This window comes from Cyprinus carpio, chromosome B8 (genome assembly GCF_018340385.1).
Source record: "Cyprinus carpio isolate SPL01 chromosome B8, ASM1834038v1, whole genome shotgun sequence".
NCBI lineage: Eukaryota > Metazoa > Chordata > Actinopteri > Cypriniformes > Cyprinidae > Cyprinus > Cyprinus carpio.
The window spans coordinates 26,219,294-26,238,754 of record NC_056604.1 but is presented as its reverse complement, the minus strand read 5'-3'; the positions used below and the strand labels follow the sequence as shown (position 1 = coordinate 26,238,754).

At 40.0% G+C, this 19,461-nt stretch overlaps 1 protein-coding gene and 2 long non-coding RNA genes across 3 annotated transcripts; all 3 read left to right on the top strand.

The window, feature by feature from the left end:
* Positions 1–7,177: 7,177 nt before the first annotated feature.
* LOC109063715 (nuclear factor 7, ovary-like) lies at positions 7,178–10,868 on the top strand. Its single transcript, XM_042730288.1, has 6 exons — positions 7,178–7,666; positions 7,762–7,857; positions 8,883–9,113; positions 9,191–9,213; positions 9,291–9,409; positions 9,615–10,868. The coding sequence occupies exons 1-6, from the start codon at positions 7,286–7,288 to the stop codon at positions 10,112–10,114; spliced, it is 1,350 nt and encodes a 449-aa protein (XP_042586222.1). The 5' UTR covers positions 7,178–7,285; the 3' UTR covers positions 10,115–10,868.
* Positions 10,869–15,392: 4,524 nt separating this feature from the next.
* Positions 15,393–16,760, top strand: LOC122138188. The gene is made up of 3 exons (XR_006155365.1): positions 15,393–15,554; positions 16,147–16,297; positions 16,476–16,760. It is a non-coding gene; the product is annotated as an uncharacterized LOC122138188 (long non-coding RNA).
* A 23-nt stretch (positions 16,761–16,783) lies between these two features.
* LOC122138189 lies at positions 16,784–18,172 on the top strand. The gene is made up of 3 exons (XR_006155366.1): positions 16,784–17,593; positions 17,676–17,815; positions 18,125–18,172. It is a non-coding gene; the product is annotated as an uncharacterized LOC122138189 (long non-coding RNA).
* Positions 18,173–19,461: the final 1,289 nt, after the last annotated feature.

Here is a 19,461-nt window from a genome sequence, read left to right as displayed (position 1 = left end):
ATATTGCAGTAAGGTATTGGGTGTGAAATTGCCTGAGTTGTCAGATTTGTTTGATATTCAGGTGATAAAGAAAGTGCATCACATTATATCTGATGCATCTCACCCTCTTTACGATTCATTTCAGACCCTCCCTTCAGGATCTTTGTACAGGGTCCCTTTAGGCAAGACTAACAGATTCAAATTTTCTTTTGTTCCATATGCGATTAAGGTGCTTAATTTAAATAGGAAGAGGTAGATTTTTTTTTTTTAATTTTTATAACTTCCCAATGTGCTATTAATGTTGTGTATGTGTTTGTCTTGTATGTGGTGTTATCATGCTGCAGAACAAATTGCCCCTACGGGGGACAATAAAGTTTTTACAATTACAATTACAATTACAATTACAATTAGTTGTCGTAGCACTACCCACTCAGTGAGATTGGAATACATTGGGAAAACATACCCATTCCACTTGGAATAGGAACGTTGTGGAAGCCCCATACTTCCCGAAGGAGGTTTTGGAAGCACTTACACATATGAACATCCGTTTAGGTGCATATGGAAGAATAGAGGTGATTGTAGCCCTCTTGGAAATGGCATAAGTCTGCCAGGGAAACATAGGCTCTGAGGTTATACCATGGACTTTACACATATGGGATCCACTTAGGTCTCACATATGGACCCTAGCCTTCTACCAGTTCTCAAGGATTCATCGAGTGAAGGCCTGGCACCGGAAATTGTGCCTTGTCTGGCTGCCGAGGGGATGGAGTAACTCGACAGGGTCTACAGTACGGACACTCTGGAGCGGATTTAGCAGGCCAACACTACATAACACAAACCAGGGGCCTCTCAGAACCTCTACCCATTCGAGGTGAGAATACAGGAGGATACTGGCTCCACACGAAGGCTATAGAATCTAGCGAATGTGTTGGGGGTCGTCCAGCCTGCAGCTCTACACATATCTGTCAGCGAGGCGCCACAAGTCAATGCCCAGGAGGATGCAACACTTTTAGTAGAGTGAGCTTGCAACCTGGGTGGGCAGGGCACACCCTGTGCCTGACAAGCCAGGGTGATGGTATCCACAGTCCAGTGGGTCATCCTCTGCATTTAACCTCCTCGCCCCCCTAAAGAACCTGATGACCAGGTCATGCTTACCCACTGACTTCCCTTCCACGGGGTCATGGTTAGCAACAAACACAGTGACATAGACTTTAAGGGTGGAGGGAGAAAACCTTCGCTCCAACCCCTGCTGCAAAAAGGAAACCATGACACTGATCGGGCATCTCCGGGGCTCTTCTCGATGAGAAGAATACCATTTGATGAACAGGTTACACTTCAAGCCGTAAGTGTGTCTCGTAGACAGTGCTCTCACCGAAATGATGGTGTCAACTACCTCCTGGGGTAGGTCACCAAGAACCTCCGTGTCCCGTCCAGGGACCAGACATGAAGTCTCGAAAGGAAGAGGGAGATGCTGTCGTGAGGAGCATTAGTTCCGGGAACCAGGTCCGAGTGAGCCAATACAGCGCCACAAGCAGGACCTACTCCTCGTCCTCCCTTACCTTGCACATCATCTGTGCGAGAAGGCTCACTGGGGGAAACGCATACTTGCACAGGCCCCGCAGCCAGCTGCTCCAAAACATCTCCAAATCAGCTGGGCCGTCTGGGGATGGAGTCTCCATTCTTCTGGGAGCATAGCTTGTGGCAGCTCGATGGCTGTACAGTTGAGCAGACCTGCAATGTGAATGGCATGAAGTGACCTCAGAACCTTCCTACTCCAAAGAAGGAGGTGGCAGGCGAGTTGCGACATGCAACGTGAGTGTAGACCACCTTATCGGTTGATTTATGCAATGGTCGCAGTGTTGTCCATTTGGAACCAGCACATGCTTGCCTTGTAAGTGCCCTTTGAGACGGTTCAAGGCAAGGCACACCACTTACAACTCTAGGCAACTGATATGCCAGTCCAGTTGAGGGCTCACCCATTGTAAGTGGCCCCCCAGCTGGTGGTGGAGGCATCCATGTAAACCACAGCATGCCTGGAGATCTGTTCTAGGGGCACTCCGGCCCGGAGGAGCATAAGGTCTGACTACAGGGTAAAGGTTTGGCAACAAGCCGGTGTAACATGGACCCGGTGAGTGTTTCGCTGCCATGCCCACCTCAGGACCCAGCCATGAAGCCAGTGCTGAAACGGTATCATATGAAACAGCCCCAGCGGCATAACTGCCGCTGCAGCTGCCATATGCCCCAGGAGCTTCTGAAATAGAATAAATTTAAGCAGTTCAGCACCGACTGCAAATATTCCTCTGTGAGGGGTGCCGTCTGTTCGACCGAATCCAACTCCATACAGAGAAAAGAGATCCTCTTCATCAGGGAGAGTTTGCTCTTTTCCCAGTTGACCCTGAAGACCCAACTGGTTGAGGTGCCGGAGCACTAGGTCCCTGTGCTCGCCCAACTGATCCCGAGACTGTGCTAGTATAAGCCAATCGTCGAGATAGTTGAGGATGCGAACACCCTGCTCTCTGAGAGAAACATGAGCCCCCTCCGCGACTTTCATGAAGACACGGGGAGACAGGGACAGTCCGAAGGGCAGGACCTTGTACTGGTATGCACGTCCTTCGAACACGAACAACCAGAAATGGTCTGTGGTGCAGAAAGAACAACACATGAAAGTATGCGTCCTTCAGGTCGATCACTGCAAACCAGGGGCAGTGAGGTGGAACGCAGGGACCCAACTTGTGAGTGGACCAAAGAGGGGTCAGAGTGTGCGGTGAAACGCTTACCTGGTTCCACAATTTGGCAAAAGGTTTGCCACCACTGTAACCCTCAAACCACCCATGCTGCTGCCGGAAGTAGACCTCACCTGGCAGTTGCCAGGATGAGCTCTAGATTGCAGCAGAGGCAACGAAGCTCCGCCCCCTTGGAGGTAACGAATCCTGGTTTGCAGCTCTGAGATGGTCATCTTCCCAAAATGGGAACATGACTCATCCAGGAACGCGTGTTTAGTGCCCAGACACGTGAGGCAGCAATCGTAACCATCACCCGGCGCCAGGTAATGACCTCATCCAGAAAAGCACAGGTGAAACAGCATCTTTAAAAAGACGATCCATTGTCTTTACAAAGATTCACCCGTGTGAGCTCTTTTAGAGAAATTGCTCTTTCAGGAAATGCTCTTTTATGTGTTGAGGCACACAGGGGAGATGGCCGCTTGCAGCACGACAGGGGGTAGTGCAGCCTGAAGTGCGCAACCGACTCGACGCTCCGTCCACCAACACAGAAAGCTTCCAAGAGCCCAAGACACTGGTTGGAGCAGAATGATGTTGACGCTCAGCCCCGAAGTGAAAAGCTGGTATAAGTTGCATCTGCTGCCTTTTTATGCTCACGCTGTGATCAGCTGCAGCTGGATGCAATCATTGCATGCCAATGTGCATTGGCTCGTTTAGTTACACTCGAAGTAGATTTGTCTCTCGAAGCAAGATCCCAATTCATCGTTCACCCATGTGATGTCTAGAGTGACCGACTGTAACTGTGCGTTCACACCAGATGCGACTTGCGCAAATAAATCGCGCTATTCGCACGTAGTTGGACACTTGCACATTTTGAGTTTATTCGCTTCATTCGCGCGTGAAATTCACTTCACAACAGACGCGAATTCGCATCATGGGATGGGCTTCTGCCAGTTGAGTTCATGCAGCATTGTGATTTCAACCACCATTTATTCGGATAATTTTCAAAATATTACTGTTATCGTGTCATGAAATGTAGTTTTAAAAGTATTTCAGGCGAGAATGTAGTTGTTTTAAACTCAAATATGCGGTTTATTTATAAAGACAGTGCCTATTTAAAAATGTGTTTCGCCGATTCAGGCGATCAGCGGGAGCTCAGTTCTCATGTTACCAACGAGAGCAGTCTCGACTCGGCTAGTCCTTCTGACATTTGCCGCTGGCTCTGATGTCTCTTTAGTGGTTAAACATAAAATATAATTAATTTGGGGTAAATCTAACAGGTAATCTTTGGTCTTTATTCGATGAATTTATTAATATGTTAAAATGAAAATAAAAATAAAAAGAGGCAATACTGTTTGATATAATATTTTGTTTCATTGTAATGCAGGCTATATAGGCCTACACATTTCCCTGAACTACATTTCTGTGGCTATTAAATATGTTTAAATGAAAACTCTGCTCGCTATGTCATAATCACGTCACTACCAGAGCAAGCTCCTGACTGGTTAACGCGGCGTGAATTTTCACCAAATTTCAGATTTTTCAACTCGCAAACACCCGAAATGCTCAATTCGCGCCGTGTGATTCGCACGAACCAAGTCTTTCGCGCCGCAGGATGTCTATTCACGTCTTTGCATTGACTTAACATGTAAATAATTCACGCTTAATGCTTCATTCGCGTCTGGTGTGAAGGCACCATTAGGGAACTGAGGTTATTGTTTTTGGCCCTAAGTATCAAGAAGTGATTCAGCACTTAAATTCAACGTCACTGGCTGGCTTTATTAAAACCAGTGTGAAAGACTTGGGCTCTGTTTTGGATAGTGAATTAAAAATGGATAGGCAAATAAACACAGTTGTGAGATCTTGTTCCTTACATCTACGTTTATTAGTGAAGACGAAACCATTTCTATCCACCACTGATTTGAAGAAAGCTATTATGGCTATTGTTTTCACTCAAATGGATTATTGTAACTCCCTTTACTTTGGAGTTGATTCTGGTGGACTGGGGCACCTACAGATAATACACAATGCAGTGGCAAGAATGATCAAGTCGGCAAAGACTCAGTCACTCCATGACTCAGTCACTCCATTACTTGTACTGTATCACTAAGGCTGCCGATACGGCTTAGAATTATTTATATCTAATAATAATCTCATAATCTAGCCCCTGGGAATTTGTCAAATATGGTATCAGTTTATACTCTGACGAGATCTATGAGGTATGAAAATAAACACCATTGTGTTACTAGGATGAAATACAAACACAGGGGAGACAGAGCCTTTTCATGAGCAGGTCCTAAATTAAAGTAATAAGCCCCAAGAAGCCGTGGTTTGCAGTGAATTTATAACAGCTAAGGGGTGTTGTAAAGTATGATGTGAAGCAGAGTGCCTACACCCCCCTTAGCAGTTATAAATTCACTGTAAACCATGGCTTCATGGGGCTTATTGCTTTTATAAAATGGTTATTCCATATACATAGTAAGGTTTCACACAATAACAGAGCAAATTAAGTGTAATGAGATTAATAAAAACATTATTCTTCCGCCAAACAATGTAGTTTCTCAGAAATGGTTGTGCTTCCAACAAAGTGGTTGCCGAGCAACACACAAATGTAAACAAAGGTATATGTTTGTAGTGTAATTTACAACAGCTTGGCTCAACCAATCAGAATCAAGGACCAGAACTATCTGTTTTATAATGTGAAATGACCTCCCTCACACTATTAGATTCACTACCGGTATTCAAAGGTATTCAAAGCTATGTTTAAATCACAGCTTTTGAAGATTAATGTGGAGCTGTTGTGATGCAGTTTTATATTATTTTAAATTGTGTCTATGTTGTTTGTGATTTGTGTATTTTTTTATTGGTGACAATGTTTGTTTTGCATATTTTATTGTGATATTGTGAATCACTTTGGGCAACTTAGTGTTGTATTAAACTGTGCTATATAAATAAATGAGAACAAGAACAAATCTGAGAAGGTCTGCATGAGAGAAACATTCTCCAGCACCTGAATCTTTATAATAAAATCATCTAAATAGCCATCTATACCAACAGAACACTTGTATTATGACAAAATTATCAACATATTCAATTCAAAACCAAGACAATGACTATAACTTGTTTAGAACAGACATCACTCATTCAAGGTAAGGTTATCTTATCTATTATTATTATATTATATATTATTTTATTCATCATAATTTTAAGATCAAAGGCCATAATAGAAGAGTGAGCACTGGTGAGACTGAATTATTATTTCTCTTTTCTGTCACACTGACTCTGTGAGCCTGTCCCGATACCCACATTTGCGGTCTTAGCCACTTGAGAGCATGCACATGTGGCAGGAAGTGCATGTACATGACTGTCCCAGCTGTCTAATTAGTCATCATGTTCAAGAAATCACTAATGCAATCATGTGCCCGGAAATTTTTTGTGTGAAAGTGTTGCACACTTTATTGGTACAGAGATGAGTGTGTATTTTGCAAAACATTTGCAATGACTTTTTATCAGTTAATTAGAAGAACTACAATTAATTAATTATTGTGTCATACAAAGGGACATTCAAGACAGAGATATAAGAAACAAAAGAATAGAAAAGAAGGCAAGGCATGTTCAATTTGTGGAGTGAAGAAAGGACGAGAGGAGCAAAATGTCGATGCAGAATATGCTTTTATTTATTTTTATATTATTAATATATAAATATATTATATATTTTTATTTATTTATTTTTAAATTATAGTCACATTTTTAATATGTTGCATGAGTTCATGTTCAACATGTTCTATCAGTTATTTTGAATTTTACACATAAATTGAGTTAAATGATGAACTGTACTCAAAGCATAGGCTATATAGGTTTTTTTGGGGGATTGTTAAATATATTGTTGAACATGTTTGTTTGGTCATATGTGTTAATAAATCTTTATTAGTCTTTATTAATCTCTTTTTCTTCTTTTTGTTTTTCTTCATGAAGATACGGAAATTGTTGATAAATAAGGGATGACCCACTATACCAGACCAAGAAATACCTATCTGGAATGAAATTTGTCAGGAGTACCTAATCTTTGAATGTTTATTGGTATAAACCTTCCAAATAACACATCAAATGAATGTTAATCAAATTGAAATGTTAAAGCTGGACCTCAAAGTTAACTAAACTAAACTAAACTAAACTAAAAAGAAAAGAAAAGAAAAGAAAAGAAAAGAAAAGAAAAGAAAAGAAAAGAAAACCAAAAAAAAATCAAAACAGAGAAAATAGACAAAAGAAAAGAAAAGAAAAGAAAAGAAAAGAAAAGAAAAAACATTTAGGTATGTAATGTACACGTTTCACAAAAAGTGGCCCACTTTGCATTTACTGAAATGAAAAAAACTTAAAGCCAACTTATGCATATTTGGGCCAAATACAGGAAATACGTCATTAACTGTAGATAGATAAGTGCTCAAATGCCAAGACCACAGGTGTGGTTGTTACTTCCTTCTTGACAAAAGCAAAAAAGAATCAGTGATCAATGAAGAGCAAAGATAAATACTCTAATACTATTTTTCTTTTCTAAAGTTTCGATTGCTAGAGCTCAAACAGTGAAAATGGATTCACTAAATATAAAAGAACTGTCTTGTCCTGTATGTCATGAAATTTTCAAGGCTCCTGTTGAATTATCATGCAGTCACAATGTCTGTAAAGAGTGTCTGCAACAGTTGTGGAGAACCAAAGGAACTCGGGAGTGTCCTGTCTGCGGGAGAACATCCTCAAAAAATCCTTCCTGTAATCTTGTGTTAAAAACCTTGTGTGAGTCATTCCTGAAGGAGAGAAATGAGAAGCGTTCAGCAGGGTCTGAGATCTGCAGTTTACACGGTGAGAAACTCAAGCTCGTCTGTCTGGAGAACAAACAGCCAGTGTGCAGAGATACACAGAAATATGCCAATCAAACATTCAGACCCATCAAAAAAGATGTTCCAGCATATAAGGTAAGACAGGTTTACATAAAAGGATAAGCTTATGTATTAGTTATCATATTACAGAAAACTTGTCTTATAGATTTTCACTTTCACTTAAATTCTAGGAGGAGCTCAATACAGCACTGAAGTCCTTACAAGAGAAACTCAAACATGGAGAAAACCTTAAAAGAGAGTTCGAGAAAACGTTTCAACTTATCAAGGTGAGGATTGAGTCTTCTGAGATCTTCTCTATTCTAATTTTATTTAATTTTTTTTTATTAGTTTTATATTTAAAAAATACTTTTGACCCCCTAACACTAGCTTTCTCTTTTCTTCTTCTTTTTCTATTCTATCTACTTTTGTTTTTATTGTATGCATATGTGTGTGTGTGTGCGTATAAAACCTTACTACGTGTACTGCGTTAGGCTAACCGAGTCTAGTCATAGCACATGCTTTTATTGCTATTTTGTTGGTTTTGATTGATTCTGTTGACCTCATTTGTAAGTCGCTTTGGATAAAAGCATCAACTAAATTACTAAATGTAAATGTAACAGTCACACACACACATTGGCTTTCAATGTCTTATAGGAACTTTCCATAGACATAATGTTTATACTGTACAAACCGTATATTCTGCCCCCAACCCTAATAACCCTACCCATAAACATAACCCTCACAGAAAACTGTCTGCATCTTTACAATTTGTAAATAGTTTTAAAATATGCATCCATTCACTCTTTTGTATCTATAATATTTAGATTTTTTTTGTCTCACATTCAGTTAAGGATTACATGAATGATAAATGATAGTATTTTTTTTATTCAAAATGGCTAAATTTGATAAAGTTGAGTAGTTTGCATCACCACATTAATTGATAAACCCGGGTAAAGTATGATCAATGTGAAACATCGAACAACAAGAAAACACAGAAAAAGCTCTAGAGGTTTCACAGAAACACTGATTGACCAATAATGTCTCAAGTACCATAGGTCCATGATTCTCAAAGGTCTGTTTAATATGGAAAATATGCATTTTCATTCAGACATGGCTGCCACATTTTCAAAAGTTTGTTTTAAAATGATGAGAATCATATATATTTTCACCCTACAGACACAGAGCATCTACTACAGTACTACTTCAGAAAGTTAAAGTTGTAGTTAACTAACCCACATTTAGCAACTCACTCTTCATGCTGCTCCAGAATAAGTTTCCTCTTTGAGAAAAATTGAATGTGATTTGATTTCAGTCTCAAGCTGAATACACAGAGCATCAGATTAAAGAGCAGTTTAAGAAGCTTCGTCAGTTTCTCAGAGATGAAGAAGCATCTACGATCATTGCACTGAGGGAGGAAGAGGACCAGAAGAAGCAGAAAATGAAGCAAAAGCTGGAGGACGTGAACAGACACATCTCAGCTCTTTCACACACTATCAAAGATTTGGAAGAGACAATGAAGGCCAATGAAGTCTGCTTTCTAAAGGTCTGATTTCAGATCATTCATTGAATCATTGATGATTAATTGAGTTCTTGATGATAAATTGTGTGTTTGTTCTGCAGAAGTTTCCAGCCACGATGGAAAGGTGAGTGATTTGCTGGTGTCTCTGTTCTGTTCTGAAGCCAATGCCACTGCAGTTCTGACCCCTGAATGTTCTTCTAGAATCCAGATCTCACAGCCGGATCCACAGATGCCTTCTGGAGTTTTGATTTATATGCCACGTTACTTGGGCAACCTGCCGTACAGAGTCTGGAAGAAGATGCTGAACTCTGTCCAAAAGAGTAAGTCTGGAGGCAATCTGCACTGTTACACATACACTGGAAATGATGCATGGGGGGAGACTGACAGCATTAACATTGATTTTAGCAAAGTGAGAGGAAAATGTCTGATTTTGAGTGACATAATTCATTATAATCTGTGTACAGTTCACTCTTTATCATTATATGGGCATCAGAATAAAAGCACCTATTGATTTTGTCTCATCAGCTCCTGTGATTCTGGATCCAAACACTGCTCACCCACGTCTCGTCCTGTCTCATGATCTGACTCGTGTGAAATACATTTGGAATGAACAACCATTTCCTGATAATCAAGAGAGATTTGACTTCTGTGAGTGTGTTCTGGGTTCAGAGGGTTTTAACTCAGGAATGCACTTCTGGGAAGTGGAGGTTAAGGAGAGTGAATGCTGGAGTGTTGGAGTAACTACAGAGTCAAACCAAAGGAAAGGACATGATTTCTGTAACTCTAATGTCTGGTGTGTGAAGTATGATCCGTACAGACTGCTTGGGTCTGGTTTTCCTATTGAAGAGCACATTGTGTGCGTGAGAGTTGATCTGGACTATGACGGAGGAACGGTGTCATTCTCTGATCCTATAACTAACACACATCTACACACATTCACAACCACCTTCACTGACGTCATCTTTCCATTTTTCTGTAATCTTGATGAAGTTAAGTGTCTGAAGATTTTACCAGTTAAACTGTAAAAACATAAAAATCACTGAAGCATCATCGGATCCTGCCAATGAATAAATTTAAATGTATATACTTGTGCCATCCTACATATTTACTATGTTAAAGTCTGATTTTGTACAATTTAACTTAACATATTCTACAAAATTTCCCATTGTACAATTAAGATTCATTGTTGTTATCGTAAGTACATGAGCAAAGAACAAAGTTATGTTGCCCTTTGTTCACCATCTCACTGAGTGAAGACACTTCAATTTCTTGAACAATCCAATTCCTTATAACCTAGCTCTTTCTTCCTTTTCTTTATTATTACATTTTCTATAAATCAAAATTATTCTGATTTGCTCTCTCAGCATCAGCTCATTTGTTATGTTGGTCTGTCTGCCAGATCTTCAGGTTTTTTTTTTTTCTGACTCAAGATAAAGTCCTTATTTAACTTGAGTGACTGGTGTTGGTTCAGGTCCTTGTCTTGTTTATCATGCTTTGTGAGTTCAGTTCACATTGGGACCATCTTCAGCATGTTTGATATCTGACTAATGGAGTAAAAATGACTTTGGGTTTGGGCTAAACACACTGTATGACATGATATTGTTACAATCATTTTGCCTCAAACATCATCAGCAGCATCTCTGTCTAGTTAGTTTTTTTAAATCTCCTGTGTACTTAAGTTAAGAGTTGTTGAGGATTATTCAGTTCTGTTCCCATGGTTTTCTGATTCTCTGTTTTGTTTATCTTTTTTTTTACTTCATTAAATTGATCTGCATTTTAATCCCCTTTTCATTGTCTCTGAGTTACTCCAAGTAAGATATATTACAGTGTCTTTTGTTATTATATTATTCAAGATTTCTATTTATGTCAATATTTACAGTATTTCTACATACAATGACACTTTGCATGAACATTTGATAAACCATCAAGTATTAGGAATACATTGGTTTTATGCATGTTAACACATGTAGCATAAATCTTTTGTTTATTGGGTTAAATAGAGAATATTATGTATTAGTGCCATTTAGTGAATATGTTATGTGAATTCCAAATACATAATATTCACCCAATATGTTTACATGACACTGGTTTCATTAAAAATATGTTTTTTTTCTGTTTTTTTTTTTCTTTTAATTATGCGCTTTGGTCGTTCAATTACATGACAGCGGCATTTTGGGGGCCTGAAAATACAAACTTTTGAAATCAGGTTTCAGAATGCAAGTTTTTGAAAAATGTTACTGTTATCATCTCTGTGCAACTACAAAAAAATGAATTTGTGAAAACGGTGACATCATGTGAATACTTATTACATGTGTCACGAATCCGGTTAATGGACTTCCGTCCAATTACCACCAGAGATCGCTCTTCCATTTTTATGACTCTCTCACGACACAGACTTTCACATGTCACCTTGGACTACATTTCCCAGCAGCCATTTCACTAATCACACTTTCACCTGAAACCAGTCACACACACTACATATCACCCACTCAGATCCCATTCAAACTGCTGAGTATTGTTTAAGCATTTATGCTGTTTAGCATAGCTACTTTACGGAGCCAGTTCCCTGTCCTTGTTTAAGTTTCTAGTTCTAGTTTCCGTAGTCTAGTCAAAATCTTGCCTTGTCTGTTTTCTGATCTTCTGCCTGTGTATCTTGGATTAACCCTTTGCCTTGCTGTTTCGGACTGTGTTTGCACCTTGCCTGGACTATTGCTCATTGTATTGGATTACCCCTCTTGTCAAACCCTTTGGATTATGTTCACCGTTGATCGACCTACACCTGTTTATCGGATCACTATTGTGTTTTACCAGACATTATTTTGAAAGAGTTTTTCTGTGATGGTACTAATCAACCTCTTCAGTCTAAGCTAACACGCGAGGGTCCACGTTCGTCACTCAGACAATTTCTGGATTATGCTTTGTTGACTGTTGGCTCTCTATTCACTGTGGGTGTCGCGGAGAAACAATAACCTGCACTCGCAGTGGTGTATTGTAACAAAGTAATAATACTTTGTTAGAGTACTTAAGTATTTTTGGGAGTATCTGTACTTGAGCTTTTATATTTCAGCCAACTTTTACTTTTACTCCACTTCATTTCCTAATTAAAATATATACTTTTACTCCAATACATTTCCCAGAAGCATATTCGATACTTATTACAAAATAGTCAGAAGAACACAGACTACAGGAAATCAGGTTTGTCAAATCAGTGGTCTGTCTGCAAGTTAGACTACTAAAAATACCTTTGCTTATAATTCCTTACATTTATATAGCACTTTTTTTCTGGGCACTCAAAGTGCTTTACATAGAAGGGGGTAAATCTCCTCAACCACCACCAGTGTGCAGCTTCCACCTGGGTGATGCGACAGCATCCATATTGCGCCAGAACACCCACCACACACCAGCTTATTGGTGAAGAGGAGACAGAGTGATGAAGCCAATCAGTGTATGGGGATGGTTAGGAAGCCAGGATGGTCGGAGGCCTATGGGCAAATTTGGCCAGGATGCCGGGGTAAAACCCCTACTCTTTTTCGAAGGACAAACTCGGATTATTAATCTTCACCTTGAGTCAAGTCCTTGCTTATTTACAAACAAGTGCACGCACAAATGCGGATGATTCATTTTCCACTTAAGGCGAGTCTGGGGTGTGTGATACAGCATTGTCTGTGATAATATAGTAAGTGTTGTTGTAATGATGTGAGATCTGACATTATCAAGTAGGCTATATCACCAAATCACACACAAAGTGCATGCACATTGATTTACTAGTCTATTAAAACTCAAAATTCCAAGCATTCTAAATTATAGACGCCAAAATTGCTTCTGTATGCTTATATTTATATAATTTAATATAGTTAACTTAATCTGTATCACACAAAGAGTACAATTTTTCTGCAGATATCAGCATTAACACATTTAATTATCATTTTTATACAAGTTCAGTAAAGCAAAATGGTTTCCAAGATATCGGCATCGGCTGTCAAAAAAACAATATTGGTCGACCACTAGTCCTATCATGGCTATGGAGGCCATCTGTGAACTCTCTTCCTGTCCTATTACGGCTATGGAGGCCATTTATGAACTTTCATCCTGCTCTAAACTGGCCGAGGAGGCCATTTATGAACTCATGTCCTGCTCTGAGTCGGCCAATGAGGCCATCTTAAAACTCCCAACCATGCCTGTAACAACCACAGAGTCAGTACATGCACTTTATTTTTTTCCCAATTCAGCCAAGGGGTTTCCCTGGTAGATCTCAGCCAAGTCTGTTATGACTGAGGCCTTAAATGCACCTTTTCCCTGCTCTGTTAGCCCTGTTTTGGCCATAGGGTCCATTAACGGACCTTTTGTCTGCTCTGTTAGCCCTGTCATGAGCCCAGAGACCATTAATAAACTGTCTGTCTGTCTAATTCTTGCTAATGAATCTGTTCCTGAATCATCTGCCATGATCATTATCATCAGCGTTTCACTCCATGAGTCTGATGTTAAACCATCTGTCTGTGCAGAGTCTATTAATGTCTGTTTAGTGTCAATCACTGAAGTGTCTGCCAGTCCAGTTTCTGTTAATCCATCCAATTTTTAACTGTCTATCTGTCTGGATTCTGCTGTTGAGTGTGGTTTTGAGCTGTTGTTCTTGCGAGTTTCTAACAATAAGTCTAATTTTGAACAATCTGTCTGTCTGGTTGCAACTAATGAGTCTGATTCTGAGCCATCTGTCTGTTCAGTTTCAAACAATGAGATTGAGTTTGAACATTCTTTCCATCCAATTCCAGCCAATGCAGTTGATTATGAACTGTCTGTCTGTCCAGTTTCAGCCAGTGAGCTTGTTTATGAACTGTCTGCCTGTTCTGTTGTCTCAAGGGAAACTACGGATTAACTTTTTGCCTTCCCTGCCTCCATCTTTGATGCCATAGATGCACTGTCTGTCTTTTGTGTCTCAGTTTTCCCTAGGCCCCAGTCTCTGCCATGGGTCCCGGCTCCATCTGCTCTGCCCTGGTGGTCTTCTGCTCTGCCTGCTCCGCCATGGAGGTTTTCTGTTCTACTCTGGTGGTCTTCTGCTCAGACCTGGTGGTCTCCTGCTTCGTCTGCTCTGGCCTTATGGTCTTCTGTCCTGGTCTGGCAGTCTTCTTCTACTCCATCTGCTTGGCCGGCTCCATCCTGGTTCTCTGCTATGCCCTGGCTTCCTGTTTTGCTGGTCCTGCCTTGGTGCCGTGCTCTGCCTAAGTCCCCAGTTTCTCCACTTCTATGTGGACCTGGCCCTCCGTCCCTCCCCCTGTTCTGCCTCCGCTCCAACGCCCTCCTGGATTGCATTGTATTGGAAGTGGCTGGAAGTGTCTGGAATCCGGTTAATGGACTTCCGTCCAATTACCACCAGAGGTCGCTCTTCCATTTTTATGACTCTCTCACTACATAGACTTTCACGTCACCCCGGACTACATTTCCCAACAGCCATTTCACTAATCAAACATTCACCTGAAACCAGTCACACACACTATATAACACCCACTCAGATCCCGTTCAAACTGCTGAGTATTGTTTAAGCATTTATGCTGTTCAGCGTTGCTATACTTTACAGAGCTAGTTCCCTGTCCTTGTTTAAGTTTCTAGTTCTAGTTTCCGTAGTCTAGTCAAAATCTTGCCATGCCTGTTTTCTGATCTTCTGCCTGTGTATCTTGGATTAACCCTTTGCCTTGCTGTTTCGGACTGTGTTTGCACCTTGCCTGGACTATTGCTCATTGTATTGGATTACCCCTCTTGTCAAGCCCTTTGGATTATGTTCACCGTTGATCGACCTATGCCTGTTTATCGGATTACTCTTGTGTCTTGCCCTCAATATACCTGTTGCCATTGTCTGACCCTCGCCTGTTTCTGATCATTGTAATGAATAAAGCTTTGCAAATGGATATGCACGGCTCTCATCCCTGTTGCCTTGTTACATGTTCCCTTTCAGTTGATCACTACCATTCATGTCATGACCAATGAATTTGGATCTCGCTTCGAGACACCAATCTACTTCAATGGACATTGGCATGTGTTGATTGCATCCAGCTGCCACTGATCACAGTGTCAGCAAAAAAGGCAGTAGATCCAATGCATACCAGCTTTTCGCTTCTGAGCCGAGTGATCACATAGTTTTGCTCCTGACCACTCTGCTGAGAGGAGAAGATTGAACGAGTTCAGCGCACTCTCTGGAGCTCTTGGTGTTGGTGGTACGGCACTTCAGTGGTGGTGGTTTCCCGTGTCGAGTGGGTTGCACATAGTGATGGCAAGTTGAAGCCATATGAAGCATTGAAGCTTTTCATCCAAGTCAAGCGTGTACGTCTGCAGACTGCAAGACGGGGGCGTAACTTGAAGTAGGCGTAACTTGAAGTAGGAGGCGTAACTTGAAGTTGTCCAAATCACACAGAACCACGCGAGATGTAGAAACGAGATGTTGTTGGCAAGATGGCAGCTCGTAAGGTGGCAACGGTGAGAATAACTTTCCCCGAGATAAAAGTTTAAATTTAAGTCTATAAGTCAGTTTCTTGTTGTGTAGTATTGGTTCTGGAGCTGATAATCTATTAAAACTTAACATTCCTCGCTTTGCGTTGTTAAGTAAGCACATTTTTTAAATTCTTGCGGGTAACACTTGGCGGCTAAAAGAACAAAATTTGCCAGATGTAACGTTATATTTTTAAATCGCAAGTAGATAACGTTGAATTCAATAACGACGGGGTTTGCAACTGTTAGCCAGCAAATACGGGAAACAGGATTACTTGTGTGTTGTGAAGTGTTTTTATTGCAATGTTAAGTTCACTCATGAATATCACCAATATAAAGTGAAATCACTTGCTGTAGTTTTGGCTGGAATTAATACTGCTTAGTGAATCATAAAAGTGCTGGTTATGCCGCTCTTAACAGGTGCACTTCAGCCTGAATAGAGTATTTAATGAGTTTACTGAAATGATGAGGGTGTATTACACCTTTAGAGAACATGACTCTTTTGGAAAGTGTTGTAAAGTGTTATTGATCTGATCATGTGTGTAAACAATAAAAATTTTATTTTTTTAATTGCTTCCAGCTTCATCCAACGGTTTGTAGGGAAGGTACATTGAAAACTCCAATTTCTGAAGGCCCGAACTACAAATGCCAGATCTGCAGCAAAACAGGAGCGTATGCATATGTTGTGGCACATATGCAAACCCATGAGAAGACAGCTGTTAAACATGGAGGTATTTGTTATTTTAGATAAATGTTGTAGAGCTTGAAATGTTTTTTTAATTATTCACTAGTAATGTTAAGCTATTTATTTCTTTGTCAACTTCTGTACAATTTTAATTCTGAACATTGCATCATAATAAGGAATGTATCTGTATTTTATATACACCTGTATTTCTCTTTGTTTTTTAGGATATAAAATGTACAGATGCCATGGTGTATGTTGCAGAAGCCATCATTATCACTGCTGCTATTGTGCAAGAATTATAACTCAGCAAAATTTATTTTTGAACCATGTGCAGAAATGTGGGTTAGCTGAAGCGTCAGCAGGTCCCTGTGTCTCTGCACCATCCAGCGTCTGTGAACCATCCAGCGTCTGTGCCCCATCCAGCGTCTGTGAACCATCCAGCGTCTGTGAACCATCCAGCGTCTGTGAACCATCCAGCCTCTGTGAACCATCCAGCGTCTGTGAACCATCCAGCGTCTGTGCCCCATCCAGTGTCTGTGCCCCATCCAGCGTCTGTGAACCCTCCGGCATCTCTGCACCCTCCGGCATCTCTGCACACTCCAGTGCAGCTTCTTATCCAAAAGTCATTACACTGTCTAACAGTGATAACAAACCTACCTCATCAACTCGAGCCCAAACCACCTGCTCGAGTAACCCAATAATAATTAGGTCAAAGCCCCAAAAAACTACATGCACATTCTGCAATTTAATTGTTAATAAAAAAAACATCAAGATACACATTCAAAGATGTCACTCAACAGCAGATACAGATGTAACGGCAAATCACCATCTACCATCCCAATGCATAGACCGTAATAATGGCATTTTTGCTGTCAGAAGAAGCTTTTCTGGATTTGGAAACCCCATACACGTACAAAAAAGAAATATTGGCACTGCCCATGCTCTAAGCCAAGGAATTCATGTCCTCATAAGTCCATTGCGAAATGGCACTTGAACCAGACTCATCCTGAACTTTTTCTAAAAGTCAGATGTACAGACAGTGATGTGTTTGACACATTTGCAGAAACTTGTCCTCAAGATGTGCACAGTACTGAGGAAAGACTTCAATATCCACCTAATGGAAACGCTTTGACGGCAATTGTCCTTTACTTGCTGAACAACAAGAAATTGCCAGCTGGTCTGCCAAAAGATGTTTGTTCACCACAGAACATGGAAACACTCCCCAAGCACCTCATTCCACTGGAGACTTTTTGCACTGTATGCCCAGGAAAGATCCCTCTTTCGGATCCAATCTTAATTACACAGAAAGCGAAAATTGTCACGTTCACAGGCATACTGGAAGGTTTGTGTAACTTAATTGCTAATTCATGTTATAACCTACAGTGATTCCATGACTAATACAGAATTATTTTCCTTCCTTATAGATGTGACCACATACTGTAAAAGGTGTGGGTTGTGTGGACATTTTTACCGATACCAGGAATGGGCAGAGGGGCTGCACAATTTTGATGACCACACAATATTAACACTGCATCTTTGTCTGTTCTTGAGACAGTCTGTACAGGTAAGCTTCACTTCTACATTCATGCATGCAACTTTAATGCACCCATCATATTTTTATAAACGCACGTCTTGTGTGTTTTTTAATGTACTATTTTAATCATTATTTTAAACGGGAACGATGTAGGAATTTTGATAATTCTTTATAAACAAGCAAGTTTGTTCTTCATTTAATAATTTCAGAAATGTAACTATTTTATTGTGTTTTTGTTCCAAAAGTTTCACCCTGAAATCCTAGTAAGCATTCACAAATGTCAACAGAAAAGCAAACATGACTTGACAATCTGTTGTCTAATTTCAAATGCTATTACAGAATCACACTGCAGTTGGCAGGGCCTTGGACATCTTAGAACAGACCAACCAAAAAAAGTATCCAAACCATGACTCCCTTCTTCATGGTTATCTTCACTTTGAAGCGTTGACGGCACATAATTACCATTTTTCATGTGTGTGCACTGTGGGGTCCATCCACCTGTTGTGATAATGGACTTGCACAAGAAGGGAGTTTTTAGCATGCCAGGTAAGAAGTGGTCTTTCTCCTCTTTCAAGTTAAGGCAAGTTGAGCTTTATTGTCATTCTGCTACATAAATACAGACATACAACAATGAAGTAAAACAGTATAAACCTATACACAACTAACCTACTGAGAGATTTTGACTATAAATATACTATATATAAATGTTTCCCTAGTCATAAGCTAAAAAAATAACATACTGGGGTGTGTTTCCCAAAACCATAGTTGCTAACCTGTTAGCAACTTAGTTGGTTGGCAATGGGAGATTGAATTGCAAACAACAAAGTTGCTAACTTAGTTAGCAACTATGGTTTTGGGAAACGCACCCCGGAATAGTTCAACTTGAATAGTAAAACAATGATTTTGAGCAAAATGTCTTACAGTGAGCGATATTGAGGATCCCCCACCACAGTTTGATGGCCACGTTGATATTGAAGAATTCTGGCTATCTGTTGACCAAGAAATTATTTGCAGAGGCTTTTTACAAAGTAAGTTATAGATATGAAAAAGTATCCTGCAGCCATATTTAGAAATGTTTTCCAAAAGATCTTTCTCTCTGTTTACAATGCCCTGTAATTATCTGTGTGCATGCTTTTCTAGTGCCATGGATCATTTTTATATTATTTTAACTGCCATAATCATAAGTGCAATAACATTTAAGAAAACTTTTGTTTTTCATCTAAAAAGGTAACCATGGGAATCCATTTAAAGTTTCACCTTCCTATTCAAAATGGGCACCGTGGATTGGTCCTCTCACCAGAGCCAGCAATAAAATACTCAACACTGAGTATGCCAAAGTTACCGCAAAGAAGTCTGTTGCAGAAAATGTGGACATTGACATCACAGAAGAACGACTGTCAAGCGAACTAATGAACTTAAAGGTGAATTTTAACATTTTATGTAAATATGATAGCAATGCATACATTTCAATTATGTGTTTTTCTCACAACCTAAGCACTACAGCAGAGTTAAAAACAAATAAAATTGAAAACAATATACAATAATGATATAAAACAAATCTGACACTTAACCCTCTGGAGTCTAAGGGTATTTTTGGGGCCTGGAGAAGTTTTGTCATGCCCTGACATTTGTGCTTTTTTCAGTTTCTTATAAATATCTAAATGGCTCAAGTCTAA

Coding starts and splice junctions, on each gene's coding strand:
- LOC109063715 (XM_042730288.1), top strand. CDS start 7,286: ATGGATTCACTAAATATAAAAGAACTGTCTTGTCCTGTATGTCATGAA. Junction 7,667..7,761: donor AAGATGTTCCAGCATATAAG/GTAAGACAGGTT, acceptor CTTAAATTCTAG/GAGGAGCTCAATACAGCACT. Junction 9,410..9,614: donor GCTGAACTCTGTCCAAAAGA/GTAAGTCTGGAG, acceptor TTGTCTCATCAG/CTCCTGTGATTCTGGATCCA.